General features: G+C 32.6%; 1 protein-coding gene across 3 annotated transcripts in view; it reads right to left on the bottom strand.

The window, feature by feature from the left end:
• The window catches only part of LOC130443217 (uncharacterized), a 167,543-nt gene that overhangs the window by 42,843 nt on the left and 105,550 nt on the right, over nucleotides 1-19,150 (bottom strand). For all 3 annotated transcript variants that reach the window (XM_056777738.1, XM_056777735.1, XM_056777736.1), the window contains one exon: nucleotides 17,138-17,359. In XM_056777738.1, coding sequence (XP_056633716.1) covers nucleotides 17,138-17,359 — 222 coding nt within the window. The remainder of the gene's footprint in view (nucleotides 1-17,137; nucleotides 17,360-19,150) is intronic.

Here is a 19,150-nt window from a genome sequence, read left to right on the forward strand (position 1 = left end):
ATCACCTGGATTTTTCGTGGTTGGCCCCTCCGAGCAATATACATACTTACTTTTATTCAAATGTGTTATATATACATATATAAACGTTGATATGTATTCATGCCTACGTTTCAAAAATATATGTGTCATAAGACAATAGTTTTGGGTCTCTATTATTGTGTACTTTCACTTTGCTCCAAATATTCATTTTCAGTTTACTAAGTAGAAAAAAATACGATTAGTTTTTAGAACATAACTCCTTCAATTTTGATGCTATCACAATTTATAAAAAACCATTTTAAAGGTAATTAAAAGAGCTAAAACTTTTTTTATTACAATATATAGTGAAAAACCTTTTATTTTAAAACGGTGAAGGGTTAAATGGCTCGAGAGAGACTGTGATTGCGCTGCCGCGCGCTCTTTAAATAATCATATCTCCGTCATTTTTGTGTGAAAGGAAAAAAAAACAAATTTTTTGTCAGAAATACACCTAAATTTTTCATCATTATACTTTTATACCTATCATTTTTGAGATATTATGAAAAGAAGGAGGTTTTTTTAAAAATTCCAATTTTTTTTTTCTTAAAATCGTGATTTTTTTTGAAAAATATGTGTCCTAAAGCAACCAATTTGCTAGAATCAATCAAACTCTTCATAATAAAGTTAATTCGAGGAATTCGATTAATTTTAATTTTGATGGAAATGGCACTTATGAAACCCATTTATTTAAAAGAAAAAACCATTAGATGTTCCTCTTATTTGCATTACAGCTCACTCATTTTACGTGCAAAAGACTTTTAACAGTGCTTATTTTTAAGCTTATTTCAAGCACTACAAAACCCTATTTCATTAGAACGCATAAAATGTATCTGCTCGCCGCTAGATGGCATTGAATATATCGATTAAATTTCAGACAAAATTAAAAAAACGACTTTGATCTTGAATATCTCGCTTAATATTGCACTTAGAACATTTTATAAAAAACAAATTTTCTCATTTTTTATCTTGTTACAATTTTTTTATTATAAACTTTTCGTTAAAATACATATTTTTTGAAGATATTTCCAAAATCGATGGAAAACGTAAAATATTTTCAATTGCCTATAACTTAAAAAGTATTGGGTTTTTTGGAGAACTTTATAGAACATTTTTTTCTCAAAAATTAGCTTTCTATCGATATCCGAGGTTATTTTAAAAAAACATTTACACCACCGAGAAGGGGTGGCAACCACCCCCAGGGTGGGTGAGGAGTTCAGATCATTTTCACTTTTGAAGTTAATGATAAGATGAGCCTAATTCCAAAATTTAATGCAAATCGGTACAAAGTAAAAAAATAACGCTTCAATGACTGCACTATAATTATTCTGAAATGAAGCAATTCACATAACCTCATTTTTTGGAATTTTCTCTTATTCAATATTATTATTAATTACACTACAAACAATCACGTACACGTTTGTATGTGAAAAGCGGTTGCATTCCACGGAAAATTGAGACAATATATACCGGGAAATTTCGACGAAATTGAACATGTTTGCGTTTGGTATCATGTCAGTTCACCTGCTCGCCATGCTGGTAGATTTATCGATATTTTCCACGAACATGGTTTTAAAAACAAGGAAAGTTACGTGGTCGACGAATTATTATCGACAATGAAATACTGATGTATTAGGAAAAAACAAAAGACGTTTTGATGCTGGTTAGAAATTTTATCGAACCGAAGTGAATAGGGTATATTAAACAATAATAATTTATTAATTTAAACAGTGTTTTCTATATAATAAAAGTCGATATAATATTATACAAAATATAATATCACACAAAATAAATTGATTATAGATATTTTAAATATTTTTTTGTGGTGCAAAACATGTATAGCACAAATAGCAAAAAATTCTAGTAAATACTCAATTGATTTATTCCGATTCAACGTAGTCAGACAGATATCCCATTTCCATGTTTCTGTAAGGACACGTACAAATTGGACCTTGAATCGGCTTCGGACGGGATAGCAAACGTAGCCGCTGCCTTTTTCTCTTTTTGCACTGAATTTTTAGGTTATGTTAGTAAGTTTAATCAAAATAATACGTATTAATATTAGTGTGAAAATTTGAGATGTATGAGGTGGACTTTGAGGAGTTTTAGTTAGCCTAAAGCCTAAAAAAACGTGTACCATATTGAAAATGAACATACACTTTCTTAATAAGATGTATTTCGAGGAAGAAAATATTGTAAAACGAAAAAAGGGTAGTGGAAGGAAAACAATTGAGTTTAAAATGCGAAAATGTTATTTTTACTACGTCCGTTATGATATTCACGTTTTTTTTTCATTCATTTGTATTCGTAAAGAAAGTAATTTCTGAATCGGTCAAAAAGCGTGAAAAAAAGTAACGTGGTGGTTCTTTTTTAACGTTTTTGCATTTCTAAAGTAAATTCGTTTCTCCGATAAACCGTCACACTTTTATTTCTTAATAATCGTTCAAGAAAATCCGTTTTGCACACCAGAAGATGTTGTTGAATCGGCAACTGCAGCGACTATGAAGCTTCTCCATGAGAAATTCAGGAAACAGTATTTAGAGGATTATAATTTCTTTTATGGAGTGGCGTACTAGAAAAGGCAGCTTCACAGAAAAAGTTTTATTAACTTTCTTGGAAACTAAATCCAAAATGTTGAAGTTTTCAATATTTTGGTCGACTTATTCAAAACTGAAAGGCACTCCATGGTAAATAACGACGGTAACAAATAACTACTTATGATTATACTTAAAAAGAAGCTTTTTTCATAGAATGGAAGTTTATTCTATAGAGTAAATCGTTTTCTAACAAAACGCGATGGAAAGTTGATTCCTTATTTCGCCCTCTCTTCGGAATTACTACAATACGGAAAAACTTGATTGAAACTTATCGTAAATACAAGCATCAAAGTACGTTTCATTCCTTAAGACCACTTCAATATTCAACTGAGGTTTCTTTTTGAAACAGCTGCCATAAAACTAGTCCATATATTAGTTTTAAATAAGGAACAAAAAAAAAACTGAAAAAGAGGTTCAAAAGAATTATATTCATGTTGTATGCCTTAACAAAAGATAATACCAACAATGCCTCCCGATATATATCGTCAGGTTACCAGCAACGTTTTAATAGAAATTTCTCTAGAAAACACGTACACAATCCCTTCGATGGCATTGAAGGCACTGAAAGCCATTGAGTGCAAGCTCCAAGTTAGCGTATTAGTGCCAAAAAAATTTTAAAAGTACTAGCTAAGAGTAGCTGTGTAATCTTTATGTGGCTACCGGGCCATCAATGTATGATGGAGCTGATAGCCTATCCAAAAAAGGGGCAACGATTTTATACTTTAGATAACAGTCTTATTGTGGTATACTAGCAAGCTACATAAATAACAAACCAAACGAATTGCTGAAGAGTTTTACTCGAGAAACCCTCTAGGTCTAAGACAATCCAAAATATTCATAACCAAGTCAGCTGAGAAGTCTTAGGAACTTCTCGTGTATCCAGAAACGACATTGAATTGATAGTCGGACATCTGAAAGGTCATCATCAAATACCATGGACACGGAAGATTATCCTCGGAAAATCTTTGCATTACGTATTTTTGGAGATGCTGTTAGGAAGTTCAGATCCAGGGCTTGTATTTTATTCAAGAACATAGTGTCTTGGGCAAGTAAAATCTATGTACTTGAGTTCAACTTGTTGAGAATATCTCAGATAACGATTTAGTTCTAAATAACTAACTTGATAAACAAAATTTCATCAATTCTAAGAAGGTACCTGGAAAACTAGGAAAATGTTAGATAAAACTGATAAAAAGCCAATTCTACGATGGCTTCTCCAAAAAACTTTGATTGGAAAATGAAATGGAGGTATTGAAAAAAAGTTATTGTAATCATGTACTGCAAAGAGGAAAAATAGGAAGGTAATTTTGCGTCATGACTTTCAGTCGCGTTCCTTGAGAAAACATTTAGTTTCTTTACAACAATTTTTCAACTCGAAACCTTCAAAATTCAACGAAATTTACTGTACTAAATCATTATTTCACGTTTCGATATAATTACGGCTGAAAATATTGACAAAACATTTTCATTATGCGGTAGTGGTTACTGCCCAGTACATACTGGTTAAATATGATACGACTAGTCGCTAAATACCTATTTTTTCAAACCATACAGTAACTATTCAAGCGAAACAACTGATAATATTTCACATCGAAGATCTATTTAAATCGAACTGATTTAATTCATTTTTAAATTTATTTTTCAAAATAATTTTAATCATTTGACCTCCCACTGATGTAATATGTATGTAATTAGTGTAATACCAACTCAAAACCAACCCGTCGTGTAATTAATCCGCTAAGTTGATAAAGCAATAACAATTTCAATGCTTAAGATTCAATTAATTTTATAATAGTGAATCCTTTCCTGTCATTCGGAGGCTTCTATCAAGCTTTTAATTAAAATCGACTATTCTATGTTCACGTTTTATTTTATATAAGTCATTGTGAGTGGTATATTATACAAAATAATACCATCAATTATAAAATATATTTTCGTGTGTCGATGAATCATTATTTTTAACCATTAAAAACCGTTTAGGCTAAGACTTGGATTGAATAATATTATGACGACACTGCAAAAAAATAAACCATCATTAAGGGAAACGAAGCAGATTAAGCAGCTCCGATGAAGCTCAAAATCAAGAGGTAGTTGTACTGAAAGATATAATCGGTTAAAGCATAAAAAACTTTAATTCTTAGTGCTTATCACGTTTGATCATAGTGTATCGAAAATTATTTGAGTATTAGATTGATTGAGCAATAGATTTGAAAAGAAAAAATAATAATCGGAATCAATTGATTGTGTCCGTGCTCATAATATCGTCCAGATTTGATTCACAGTGACTACTAGCAGAAAATTATACCATTATTAACGGAAATGAAGCAGCTTATTCATAACTATCCAAGCTCCGATGAAGCTCAAGATCAAGATGATGAAAAAGGTATTTATACTAAAAGAAATAACCAGTTAAAGCATGAAAACTTTAATTCTTAGTGCTTATCACGTTTGATCATAGTGTATCGAAAATTATTTGAGTATTAGATTGATTGAGCAATAGATTTGAAAAGAAAAAATAATAATCGGAATCAATTGATTGTGTCCGTGCTCATAATATCGTCCAGATTTGATTCACAGTGACTACTAGCAGAAAATTATACCATTATTAACGGAAATGAAGCAGCTTATTCATAACTATTCAAGCTCCGATGAAGCACAAGATCAAGACGATGAATAAGGTATTTATACTAAAAGAAATAACCAGTTAAAGCATGAAAACTTTAATTCTTAGTGTTTATCAGGTTTGATCACAGTATATTAAAAATTATTTGAGTATAAGACTGATTGATCATTAGATTTGAGAAGAAAATATCAAAATCGGAATCAATTAATTGTGTCCGCGTTCACAATATCGTCCAGATTTGATTCACAGTGACTACTAGCAGAAAATTATACCATTATTAACGGAAATGAAGCAGCTTATTCATAACTATCCAAGCTCCGATGAAGCTCAAGATCAAGATGATGAAAAAGGTATTTATACTTAAAGAAATAACCAGTTAAAGCATGAAAACTTTAATTCTTAGTGCTTATCAGGTTTGATCACAGTGTATTAAAAATTATTTGAGTATTAGACTGATTGATCAATAGATTTGAGAAGAAAATATCAAAATCGGAATCAATTAATTGTGTCCGCGTTCACAATATCGTCCAGATTTGATTCACAGTGACTACTAGCAGAAAATTATACCATTATTAACGGAAATGAAGCAGCTTATTCATAACTATCCAAGCTCCGATGAAGCTCAAGATCAAGATGATGAAAAAGGTATTTATACTTAAAGAAATAACCAGTTAAAGCATGAAAACTTTAATTCTTAGTGCTTATCAGGTTTGATCACAGTGTATTAAAAATTATTTGAGTATAAGACTGATTGATCATTAGATTTGAGAAGAAAATATCAAAATCGGAATCAATTAATTGTGTCCGCGTTCACAATATCGTCCAGATTTGATTCACAGTGACTACTAGCAGAAAATTATACCATTATTAACGGAAATGAAGCAGCTTATTCATAACTATCCAAGCTCCGATGAAGCTCAAGATCAAGATGATGAAAAAGGTATTTATACTTAAAGAAATAACCAGTTAAAGCATGAAAACTTTAATTCTTAGTGCTTATCAGGTTTGATCACAGTGTATTAAAAATTATTTGAGTATTAGACTGATTGATCAATAGATTTGAGAAGAAAATATCAAAATCGGAATCAATTAATTGTGTCCGCGTTCACAATATCGTCCAGATTTGATTCACAGTGACTACTAGCAGAAAATTATACCATTATTAACGGAAATGAAGTAGCTTATTCATAACTATCCAAGCTCCGATGAAGCTCAAGATCAAGATGATGAAAAAGGTATTTATACTTAAAAAAATAACCAGTTAAAGCATGAAAACTTTAATTTTTAGTGCTTATCAGGTTTGATCACAGTGTATTAAAAATTATTTGAGTATTAGACTGATTGATCAATAGATTTGAAAAGAAAATATCAAAATCGGAATCAATTAATTGTGTCCGCGTTTACAATATCGTCCAGATTTGATTCACAGTGAATACTAGCACAAAGAATTTAAAAAAGAGTTCTTTCCCTATCTCGACGTTGTTGTTAGATAAAAAAATTATCGTTCAGTCGATATTTTACGTGGTAATAGCCTCTTTCTATATGTTTTTATAGATATAAGTCTATGGAAGTAAATTCGTAATATAAAGTTTATATTAGAGTTAAATACATATGAAAAAACTGATGCTTCAATTTTTTCTGCATATTCTGTATACATTACTGCTTATTATATGTATGTACATATATGCATATATATTGTACACTCCACCCAACTCACTTCAAATCTACCAGATTAAGCTTCAATGGAATGTCGAGGAAAATGATGATAATTTTAACTGTTCCACTGGATTTCCATTATACATAAAATAAGAGCGAGCCGAGTGCATAAAAATGAGAAGACAAGTCTACACGAATTTGTGGTTTTAGGTTTCTTGATCACTTTAATAAACTGGAACTATAAATATGGACAAGCTTCATATAAGTTGTTGAGATTTTGTAGGTTATAACAAAATTTCCAAAGATTAATTTCAAATAGTATTATTTGCACATTCAGTGGCCTTACATTTAAAGAAGCCTCGCGAGACTTCTTAGGTTAGGTAAAAAATTATTAAAACTACTTTAGAAATAATATGAACCAGGTCAGAATAATGTCATGAGGAGGCACATCTTAGCAAATCATGTTTGGTGAGATTAAGCTATTAGGTAGATTTTGGGAACGTCTATATGAGACCACGCCACGCTACGCCACGCCAGGTCTCTGTTATAGCTTTCGAAAAATTTCATAATTAAAAATATTCTACAAATTATCAAATCAAACAACGGTCTTACTGTAACAGAATCTTTTCGAAAATAAGAGGAAATAACGTTGGAATAATAGTTTTCCTTATGAATTTGAAATCAGTTCGTTTTAAAATATTTCAAGTCGTTATCGATTCTGCTCTTGTTTTGATACTAATCGATTCTAATTCTGACTAGTACGGTATTAAGTTTGTTGAATTCTATAGTAGCAGAAATCTACATGGATAGATACATCTACGAGGATAGTCCCAGAAGTACCTGGATTGATCTAGAGATGGCGGTAGTTACTTGAAAATAACACTTTATTAGAAATTACACAATCTATACAGCCATATGTTGCCAATTTGAAGACACCACGTTGCTTAGAATTTGTTTAGCAGCCATCAATAGTTTTCAGTGAATTTGTAAACAAGGAAAACGTTGGTCATCGTTAAGTGATACGACCGACGATCGCAGTGGTCAATTGAATGAGGTGACACAAAGTGGTTCTGGATGATCGTCGACTGAAAGTGCGCGAGCTAGCAGACATAGCAAGCAGTTCAAAAATTACATATTTACTAAAAATTTGGACATAAGGAAAGAAGATGTTACCATCGAGTATTTGGCAATGTTTCACAGAAAAAAAGCCGAATTTTTCCCCTGGGAAAAGTGTATGGAGCTAAAAAAAGATTACGTTAAAAAATAAAAATATATTTTTCCAAAATTTTTGTTGGGCCATGTACTTCTGAGACAATCCTAGTAATATATATTTTGATACTGATTCGAATCTAGGTTTTATATTCTTTTCTTAGTTGGTTGTTTCTTGAGTGAATCTGCAGTCTCACGACGCAATTTTTAGGTATTTAGCGACATCAAGTCCATTCCAAAAAAGCTCACTCTATGCTTTGGGTTAATTTAACTTTATCTTTTTAAAATAGCAGATGAAAGTGTTTTTGTTTATATTTCGGCTCATTTGTACAAGTCAATTTATGTATATTTATTAAATACATAAGTGAAACTGTTAACCATAACATAGAAGTGCATTTTATTTCTAAAATTTCTATAATCTCCACTAGTTTATCACCTTTTCAAATTTTCATAGATATGTCGTAAAAATTTCGATATCCAGGCTTGATGATATTGAACCCTAATTTGGTTATTGAAAATATCTACTAATTGATCAAATCATTTACATTCTTCTTCTTCTTCTTCTTCTTCTTCTTCTTCTTATTTTAAGACTATGTCTTGTGTTTTCAAAGAGACAGCCTAAGTTGTGACTTCAAGAACCAGCTCTCATACCAGCGCTTTCTTCCAGGCGGTCTACTTGTATTGGGTCTCTCTTCCTTTGCGATTTTCGCCAGTCGATCGTTGTTCATTCTATTGACATGATCTCTCCATGCTCTTCTTCTAGTTCTGGCCCATCTCACTATATCCGGAACGTCACACATTCTTCTGATTTCATTGCTCCTTATTCTGTCTCTTAGTGTTTTCCCTGTGATTGAGCGTAATGTCTTCATCTCGGTTGTTCTAAGAATCCGTTTAGTAGTTGCAGTCTCCGCCCTCGTTTCTATGGCGTATGTCATTACTGGTCTGACACAAGTTTTATATATCCGTGTTTTGCTTCCGATACTTAAAAATTTATTCCTCCATATCACGGTTCGAAGGAATCCTGATATCCTAGATGCTGCTGTTGTTTGCGTTTTGACTTCTTGTTTCAAGTTCCTATCGCTCGTGATGTTAACCCCTAAATATTTACAAGACATAACCTGTTCTAAGCTTTTATTATAAATTGCCAGTTTGCATCTTCTTGGTTCTCTCGCTATTGTCAAGGATTGTGTCTTTTGTGTCGATATGATCATATTGAGTTTTCCTGCAACTGTTTCAAATCTGTGTAGCAGTTTTTGCAGATTATCTTCGGATATCACAACCGCGTCATCAGCGTAGCAAACTATCTTAAACTCATGTTTTTCCATTCTGTATCCTCTGTACATTCATAACTGATAATTCTTCGCATAAGTTTCATTAGACAAACTACTGAAAAATTGATTCAAAAATGTGTTACTTTTAAGATTTCATATATCTTTTCCAACTATTTCACTCCAAGTTACCTCGTTTTTACACGAGAGCAGCCTCCGACCAAACTACTCACCCAAACGGATATGACAATGTCCAACTTTAGTGTTAACCAGCAGTGGCTAAGGAAGAAAAAAAGCCCAGCTATCCCTCCAAAATATCAATTGAGGAGTTTGTCTTTCTGGAATTGCTTTTTTGAACTTTGACTCTACGAACTCAGAATTTTTGAGTTCAAGTTGACATTGCAGTATAAAGTGAGAGGATAAAACAGTTTTATGTAACCTTACAATTACATATTGTAGACCTAACCTAATCTAACTTAACCTAATCTAACCTAACAATCACACAATAAAGACATTTTGCTTGTTTTCTTTTCGTGGTAAGATGTGGAAAATGGTTGAATTCTGATTATAATAGTTATTTTTCACAGTCAGTATATTTTAGTATACGAATTGGAGCTAAAAACATCAATTTTGTGTCTATAGTCTATGAATATTAGGTCATTTTTCATATTTTTCTAACAAAATACACGTTTTTAAATAAACTGCGTGTTATAAATATTAAAAGGTTCCAATTACGATGTTCTCAGTGAATAAATTTATCTAAAAAAAACCCGCACTTTATTAGCGGATTTGCTTTCGACAACATACGTTGATTCGAGGAGTAATTTAATGATCTGACGTCATAAAAAAGGATCGATATAGTGGTTGTTATTGATTTGGGTTTAATATAAACCAATATAACTACTTTACTTTATTTTAATTAAAAGATTAACGAGGATCAAATAGAAACAGTTCACGAATCTATATACAAAGTAGGCTACAAAAATCATTATACACAGATAGATATTTTTAAGATACAGACATTTGTATATCTGTCATTTGTCAATCATTATATTCCCGACTATATAACGAGGTGAATTCTATAATGTGAAGTACTCTGTGTTAAAATAATTGAAAAATCTAAATTATAATTAAAATTCATAAATCGGAAACTAGAATGTTTTGATTCATTCTTTTTGTTATTTTATCCTTCGCTTTTTGGAGCTCCTTTTTCTATTTTTATTGTAGGACTTAGTCTTAATGTAGGATTCCATTGATATAAATCTGAATATATTCCACTCGTTATATGGTCCAGTGGGTCATATTTCATTTAGTATTGGTTTTAGTCTCCGAAGGAATCAGTTTAAATAGAATTGACAGGAGACAGTTAAGTCTGTTAGATTGAGGTTAGGTCTTTCCCGGATTCATAGATGAGAATGATTTGGACTACTTTAAGTTTGGTACCTCCAGTTGACTGACCTTCTTGTGTATTTATAAGAGTTGTATGCTCTTGTCTTTATGATTGTTTTTGTCGCCGTGAATACTAAATAGTTTGATTTTTCAGGAGTTTTTTTTTATTCTTGGAAATATTCTTATTCTAGGACCTACTCTTATTGCAGGATTTCACTGATATGACCCGCAAAAATATGAGAAATAGCACAGTCATAATTATACCAATATTGGAGTGAAAACTTTATTGAAATTGGTCCAAAAGAAGAGGTTAGTTAGGTCTGTTAGATTGAGGTTAGGTCTTTACCAGGTTCATAGATGAGAATTATTTGGGCTACTTTCCACTTAAATGGAAAAAAAACAAGAACAGCAAGGTCTAGAATATCATAGCTGAAAGTTGACTGACTATCCTGCGTATTTGTAAGGTGTATGCTTTTGATTTTTTGATTCTTCAAATTTCTCTGGATGCTTTATTTAGGTTAGTTTAATAATTTGCGATTTCAATTTAAAATGCACGTACTTTTTAAATCGATAAATAATAATAAGTTTCTCTTATTATTTTTCTCTTTTAACTTCTATCGGAAAACGGATTTTGAAATGATTTCAGCACATTAATGTGCCGCTTTATAAAATTTCTTTATGATTGTTTCCGTATCCGCTCTGGGGAATTCAATATTTACCGACAAGCCGTACGTGGAAAATAGCTTCTAGAAAACATTTTATATTTTACTGAAAGCCCGCAGCTTTCTACATTTCAAATATTTACATAACCTATACAGATGTTTGGAAATAGACGTCGGTATACATTTTTTTTTGTGATAATTATGTCAGAGCGAGAGATATGGATTGATATAAAAAACAATGGAAGAAAAATCTTATTTTAGATCGAGTAATTTTGGTCTGTATTGGAACGAGTGAATGTCATGGATTACAATCCATTTTGGAATTATGAGCAAATGGATATTCTGGATATAACTTTGACAAATCTGCAATTTCTTGATTACTAATTTAATAGACATTATGTCTCTTTTACATATTTAAATTATTTGTTTCAAGTGCATCAAGTATGTACCTTAACTACTGCAGTAGATCTTATTATAAATTATCTGTTTAACAAATCTTTCTATTGAGGAATGGTTCTAGTATTGAGTAGAATAGTAACTAATGGTCATTCCTTTTAGTTGAATTAAATAATAAGGCCGATATTGAACTTCCAGGTTTCAGGCTTCAGGAGATGTCATCTACATATGTTTTGCATTGTTTTACTTCTGTGGAATTGAACAGAAGGTATCGCGGTACTTGCTAAGTTTCCAGGATATCTTCTGGTCTTGGTGTAACCGAACGTAATCAGCAATGTTGAAATAAGTGATTTCAAAAGACAAGACAATTGATAAACAATTTTGCAAAATGCTAATAACGCCGACTACAATGTTATAAAGACTTTTTACTGTTTATTGATCCATTGACTTGAACGAAAAACTTGACTCAAGAGAGAAAAGTTGTAGAAAGAAAACAGCGATGCCTTTAGGAAGCTTGAGTTTATTGATATAAGAAAAAAATCAACTTTCTGGTTCAATCAAAAGGTATAACAAACATGTACCGGTGTAGTGTGGACTTGTGATAATAATTTGCTTCATTTGGGTTTTATTAATAATACTTTTTTTATATTTTTTAGTTACATAATAAAGGCTTAAATTTATTTCTCTTGGCAGGAAATTTTTTCATCTGATAAAGATAACATTTCCTCAGAAGCCATTTGCAATTGCGGGTTCTTTTTCGCTCAAGATTTCTCTCGATTACCGATAAAATTAAATCAAATTTTCCAACAGACATTCTTATAAATTCGAAAAACCTTCCACGGAGGTTTCCGAGTTCTCGATAGAGATGACGTACTTGGTTAATAGGGTGTTTTCTTCTTCTTAACCGTTTAATATTAAAATTCCTCAACGTGGTCAAAACAACATCTTGATAGACATTACTCCCACTTATGAGTATTACATCCAGTGGCTACCTCTTTAACGTATACTCAAGTATAAGACGCCCTAACGGTGGAATTCTAAGTCTTATATCATTAAGATAACTTCAATTATAAAATTGGTGTTGATTACACGAAATTCGAAGGGTTTGTGGCAAATACATGGCATATATTCTAAGACAAATACCTTTACTAGCCACACATACCGCATAATACGAGGATGGTTCCAGAAGTACCTGACCTAGAGATGGCGGTAGTTGTTTTGAAAAATATCACTGTATTAAAAGCGAACTAGCAAGTAGGCAGTTCAAAAATTGCGATACATCGCATATTAACTGAAAATTTGGACACTAGAAAGCTGTGTGCAAGATGGAACAAAAACAGCGTCGTGAAGACGTTTTATAACCATGGATGAAACGTGGGTCCATCACTTTCTTATACGTAATAGAAGAATAATCAAAACAATGGACTGAAAAGGCAGAACCGGTTCCAAAGAAGGCAAAGACCGTTAGATCTGCAGGCAAACTCATGACGTTGTTTTTGGGTGGTGCGTGGGATAATTTGCAGTGACTATTTTGAGAAAAGTGACAACTATCAACAGCGAATATTATACGAACTTATCGCAACGTTTGAGCGAAGAAATTAAGCAAAAAATGTTGTTTTATTAAAAAAATGCATCAGCTCATACATCCGTTATTAAAATGGCCAAATTTGATAAATTAAAGTTTGAATTGCTACGCTATTTACCAGATTTAGCCTCCCCAGATTATTTTCTGTTACCAGACTTAAAAAAATAACTCGAAGGTCAAAGATTGTTCTATAATAAAGAGGTGATGTCGTCAATTAATGAATATTTTGAGAAACTTGACGATTCTTATTATTAAAAGGGTATCGAAATAAGAAAAATGCGGAATGACAAAGTCCCGCGAGATGATGGAATAGAATCGGAACGTCTTATACAGGGTGCGGCAGCATAACTTCCTTTTTTCAAAAGTTAATAAAACTTATTGTATGAATCAGAAAATTTTTATTCGTTTTTTATAATACAGGCACATACATAAAGTTTTGTTTTACTGAGTTTTGAAGATCAAATCAGTTAGGTGACGTCCCCCATTCTCCATACACTGAGTAAACCGATTTCTGGCGTTTGTCATGACTCTTGCCAGCATAGCAGGCGTTATGTTGGCAATTTCTTCCTGGATGTTCGTCTTCAAATCTTGTAGGGTCCTTGGACGGTTCACATACACACGGGATTTCAAAAAACCCCATAGGAAATAATCACAAGGGGTCAAATCGGGAGAGCGGGCTGGCCACTCCAAATCGCCCCTAATTGAGATAAGGCGCTCTGGGAAGTGTTCCCTCAAAACAGCCATCGATGTTCTTGAAGTGTGTGCCGTTGCTCCGTCTTGTTGGAACCAAGTGTCCCCTAAGTCCAACTCATCTAGCCGTGGGAAAAAAAATTCCTGTAACATGTTTACATACCGGTGCGAATTCACTGTCACTGTGACTTCATTTTCCTCAAAGAACCAGGGACCAATAATTCCACGTGAGTAAATTGCACACCACACTGTGACTTTAGGTGAATGCAAAGGCCGTTGATGCAATTGTCGAGGATTGGTATCAGCCCAGTAGCGCATGTTTTGTTTGTTTACGGATCCACACAAATGAAAATGGGCTTCATCACTAAAAAAAACAATAGCGTCCTCACAAAACCTCACACGCGTTCCTCCGAGAATTGAAGTCACGTTCAGAAAGTTCCTGCACAATTGCCATCTTGTATGGATGAAATGAAGATCGTCATGAAGTATTCTCCTCACAGAACGATCGGAAAGTCCAAGGGCAGACGCATGTTTGCGCGCAGAACGCCGTGGTGATCGCAACACTGAAGTTCTAACTAACTCAATGTTCTCCGGTGATCTAATGGGCCGAGGGACTCCAGTTCTTCGTCTTGTTACACTTGCAGTTTGTCTGAACGTAGTGACCCACGTAACAATTGATTTCCGGTCCGGGACAGGGGCCAAGGGGGCTAAATTAAAGCGATTCCGAAAGGCGCGCTGGGTTGCGATCACAGAACATCCGCTCGAAAAGTAAACCTCAACGGCAAACGCACGCTCCTCACTGTTCCAACGCATGATGGCGACTGAACTGTGCCGGGACAAAACTTTATAGTCCCCCCTCTCGAACGAGACCACTAGCACTCCGTTACGACATCTACCGACTAAATGGCGAACTTTTTAAAAAAGGAAGTTATGCTGCCGCACCCTGTATATGGTGGAGAAAAATTAAGTAAACATATTTTTAACTAATGGAGCAGATATGGAAAGAAAACAAAATCCCAGACAAGTGGAGTACAGGCATAATCACACACAATATTTAAGAAAGGAAATAAAGAAATATGTGAGAACTATACATCCATCATAGTAGAATACGCAGATGATGTAACGATTATCGCAAATAGACAAAGAGAATTAATAAAATGGATCAACAAATTAGAAAAAGAAGCAAAAAACCACGGACTGGAAATAAATGCAGAGAAAAACAAAATAAATGAAAATAGGAGGAAAACTAAAACAGAGAACACACCAACTGAAAACTAGCAAATACAATTTTAAAACAGTATCGACCTTTAACTACCTAGGAATAACGTTGGAACAAACAAACAACCAGAGAGAGTAGAAAGGATACGATACAAAAGGTCTATCAAGTCTATGGAAGGAACAAAAACCTACTAAAAAACAAAAAACATAACCAAACCAAATAAAGATGTACAAAACCCTAATAAGACCAGTAATCACATATGCAATGAAAACAACAGTAATAAACAAAAGAGAAGAAGAAGAACTTAAAAGAACAGAAAGAGAGATAATGAGAACTAAAACAGACCCAAACATAACACAGGAAAGAGAAAGAAGAGCAAAGTAAAACGAAGAAATAGAGAGAGAATTGGGGAAGGAGAATATAGTGAGACACATTAAAGCACAAAGGCTCAACTGAGCCGGGCACATAATGAGAAGAAAAACAACTGAAATGATCGAAAAAATAACGCAATGGATCCCATTGTGGCCAAGGAGAAGAAAGGCCGAGAAAAACTTGGAGAAACGGAATAGAGGAGGACATAATAGCTTCAATATAGAAAACTGGAGAGCAAAATGCCGAAACCGAAAAGAATGGAAAATAATAACAGGAACAGCCAAAACAAACGACAAACCATAAAGAAAATAAAAATTAGGAAACGAGGAGTGATCCACCTCAAAAAAGGGATTTAAAGCGCCAAAAGCGATAGCCATAACCCACCTAGGATTGGAAGGATTAATGATGATGATGATCGAACTTATTGAACAATCACATATTTTCCAAAATTTTTGTGTATTTTTCTTGGGCCAGGTACTTCTGGGTCCATCCTTTTAGAGTAAGTAAAATATTTAAGCGATGTCTTTAGTATACCAAAATGAATAACCTAGACTGTATGTATTTCAAAGCAACGCATTTTTAGTATCATTTTTGAATTAATTCAATATTCAATCCGATCCAATAAACAAAATATTCATGACCGAAAGATAAGTTTATTCCATTTATTTTGATTAAAAATTACATAAGATGCATCATATTATATTTATGTGGATTTAAGTTGATAGCTGAAGAATTTAGGATGAATAAATAATAACAAATAGAAATAGAGTCGCTTGGAACATGGCATGTTTCAAATAAAAGAGAAAGGAATATCACAAAAAACATAGAAACTAAAATCAGACCATGAATAATTTATAAAAAATGAAGAGGAAACGTATAAAAAACCTGGATGTACTATTGTAATATTGTGTATTATTAATAAATTAGTTACTACAGGTGAAAAACTTGGGAATATTTACATTAGTTTTAATAAAACTATAATAGAACTATTGTATATTTATGAAACACAATTTATTCAATCTATTTTTTCATATTTATGGTAAATATAAGTGACCTTAATCTCATTTAAGGTCAAAAACTCTTTTCGCGATTCTAGACATGTCTGAAAAGGAATAACAGGCGTTGAAGTACCTTTCAAATCATGTACGATAGATATTTTATTCATAAAACTGTCAGTCTACATTTTCTTCCCTAATACCACATTTTTAGGTAATTTAATTTAATTTTTTGAACTTCTATGTGAATAAAAATATGGTTAACAGTTCAATAAAGTAATAAAAGTGTTAATTTTATAAATATTTTCAATATAAAGGATGTCCTTACTATTTGTATGTCTAATGTAGTTACAAAATAAATTTATAAACTCTAAAATTTACTAATATAATCAACATATTAAAGTTTTGTCTATCCAAAGCTCGGGTTGAAGCAAAACTACAAAAATTGGAAATGTTTTTACCTGTTGACAGATGTGGTCCCCCGAATTGTGCGTACAAGTAGCTCCGGACGCGGTAGCTGCTGCGCAAGCCGCAGTACCTGGTACTTTCAGCTGTTCTTGTTTATAATCGGGTTGGTAGGGTAACAGCATTCGAATTTTACCCCAACGATTGAAAAATAACGCTATGGCCGCTATCCATACGAATAATACTAAAAGAACTATACCTATTTCTACACCTCTAACCTGTAATAGAAAAAGAAAATGAGAATTCTAGTTTGGACCGGTTCATATCGAATGAATTTTCTTGATTTAGACGGACTGCAAAACGAATTTTTTGTTTGTATAGCAATGTACTATTAGAGATTCATGTTTGTACAATAAATTGGACTAATAAGGCCCCGCGAGAAATGTCTCGAAACAAGATATATATTTTTTGAAATTTTAGAGTACGACCTATCCAACAGTACCCTTCTTTATATGTTTTCTTGATCAAAATCTGAAGAAATTTGAGTTCAAAGTTCGCTTATTTAACATGAGCTCTTATAAGAGACTTTGAGTTAAATTCTTTGATTACCAATTAAATCAAATTTGCCGCGATTTATGATTATGTAGATTTGATTGGTAAGAAATCAATTTTTCTAATGGTGTCTGTCGTTATAGGGGTAATCGAAAAAAAAAGAGATAAAAATGATTTTGGATCATTTTTACTCTCACAAATTAAATATATTTCACTATAATGACCGATGCAGTTATTCATATACATACACAAAAGATTTATTTAATAAAAAATTGCAATTTATGATAATTTTCTTCTGAATGTCTATTTATGGCGAACGGTTTCATAAACATGTACAACAATCTAAACGATAATTTTTATCCAGTTTAACAAAGAGTATCTTTTTGTTAAAAAACCGATTGAAAAATTCATCTTTCCTATCTTTAGATTGTACAGGTTGTCCCTGTCAAAGTTACGGATTGTTAGCCATTGGGCATGAGCCACCCCTGGCCTTCAGATAGTAGTGTGGAATGTTTTATTCCGTCAAATATACTACAAGGACTTACGTAATCATCCATTAAAAATTCATAAAGTTCGAATGTATAATTTAGAAAATATATTTAAATATATGTTCCAATTTCGCAGCTTTAGAGGCCCATAACTCAGAAACGACGAGATATTTTTCTCCATATCATTTTCATCCACTCAGAGCAGCAGCTTTAATACATTATAGTTCATAATTATTTACTTTAAGACTTTTAAGCATAAGTACATTTGGGAAAAATCGATAAATTAAATTTCAATAACCTCAAGATTTTATGTCAATAATTGATATGCTGCCTATAAAAAAGCTGATAATAACAATGTTTAAACAAAGAAAATACACAAACTTGAAGAAAATTTGATGCACTACAAACAAAATCTATCAATAATTTTCATTAAATTAATTTCTCCAAAAGTTTTTCGACATTAATGTTGAACTTTGAAAGGAGTTTATGGACTTTTCAGTGCTAAAATCTATTGTTTTCAATTTAGGTTCCTATAAAAATTAATTACTAAACTTTCTTTTCTTTCAATATGTCTGTTGAGAGAATTTTATTAATAGGGAAATTAATACTAAAAATATGATTTATATGAAGTATTTAGTGATTTTGCTGCTAAATTTTCTTGATTTTAGGTTTCTTCCGAACGAAAATTAGATTTTAAACAGGTAGACAAACATGCACATCATTTCGGTCATCTTTAAACTTTCGACACCATTCACACAAAACACCATCACTCATGGAGTTTTTCATGACCACACACGACCCATTCTCCGATGGATTTCTACAGCTTCAGCCTGAAGAAAACGAATCACACTTCTCAGTTTAGACTTGACCAGAGAATAAATAATGGCGGACAAGTTTACGTGGCTGTAACACAACGCCGACTGACGCCCGAAGTCAAGAATTGTGAAGTGTGTAGTGCGTGTATAGTCGTCTATAGCGCATGCTCGCTTTGTGCTGCCCGCCTAGCGTCAGCACGGAGCGATCGGAGGG

This window comes from Diorhabda sublineata, chromosome 4, assembly GCF_026230105.1.
Source record: "Diorhabda sublineata isolate icDioSubl1.1 chromosome 4, icDioSubl1.1, whole genome shotgun sequence".
Taxonomy (NCBI): Eukaryota; Metazoa; Arthropoda; class Insecta; order Coleoptera; family Chrysomelidae; genus Diorhabda; species Diorhabda sublineata.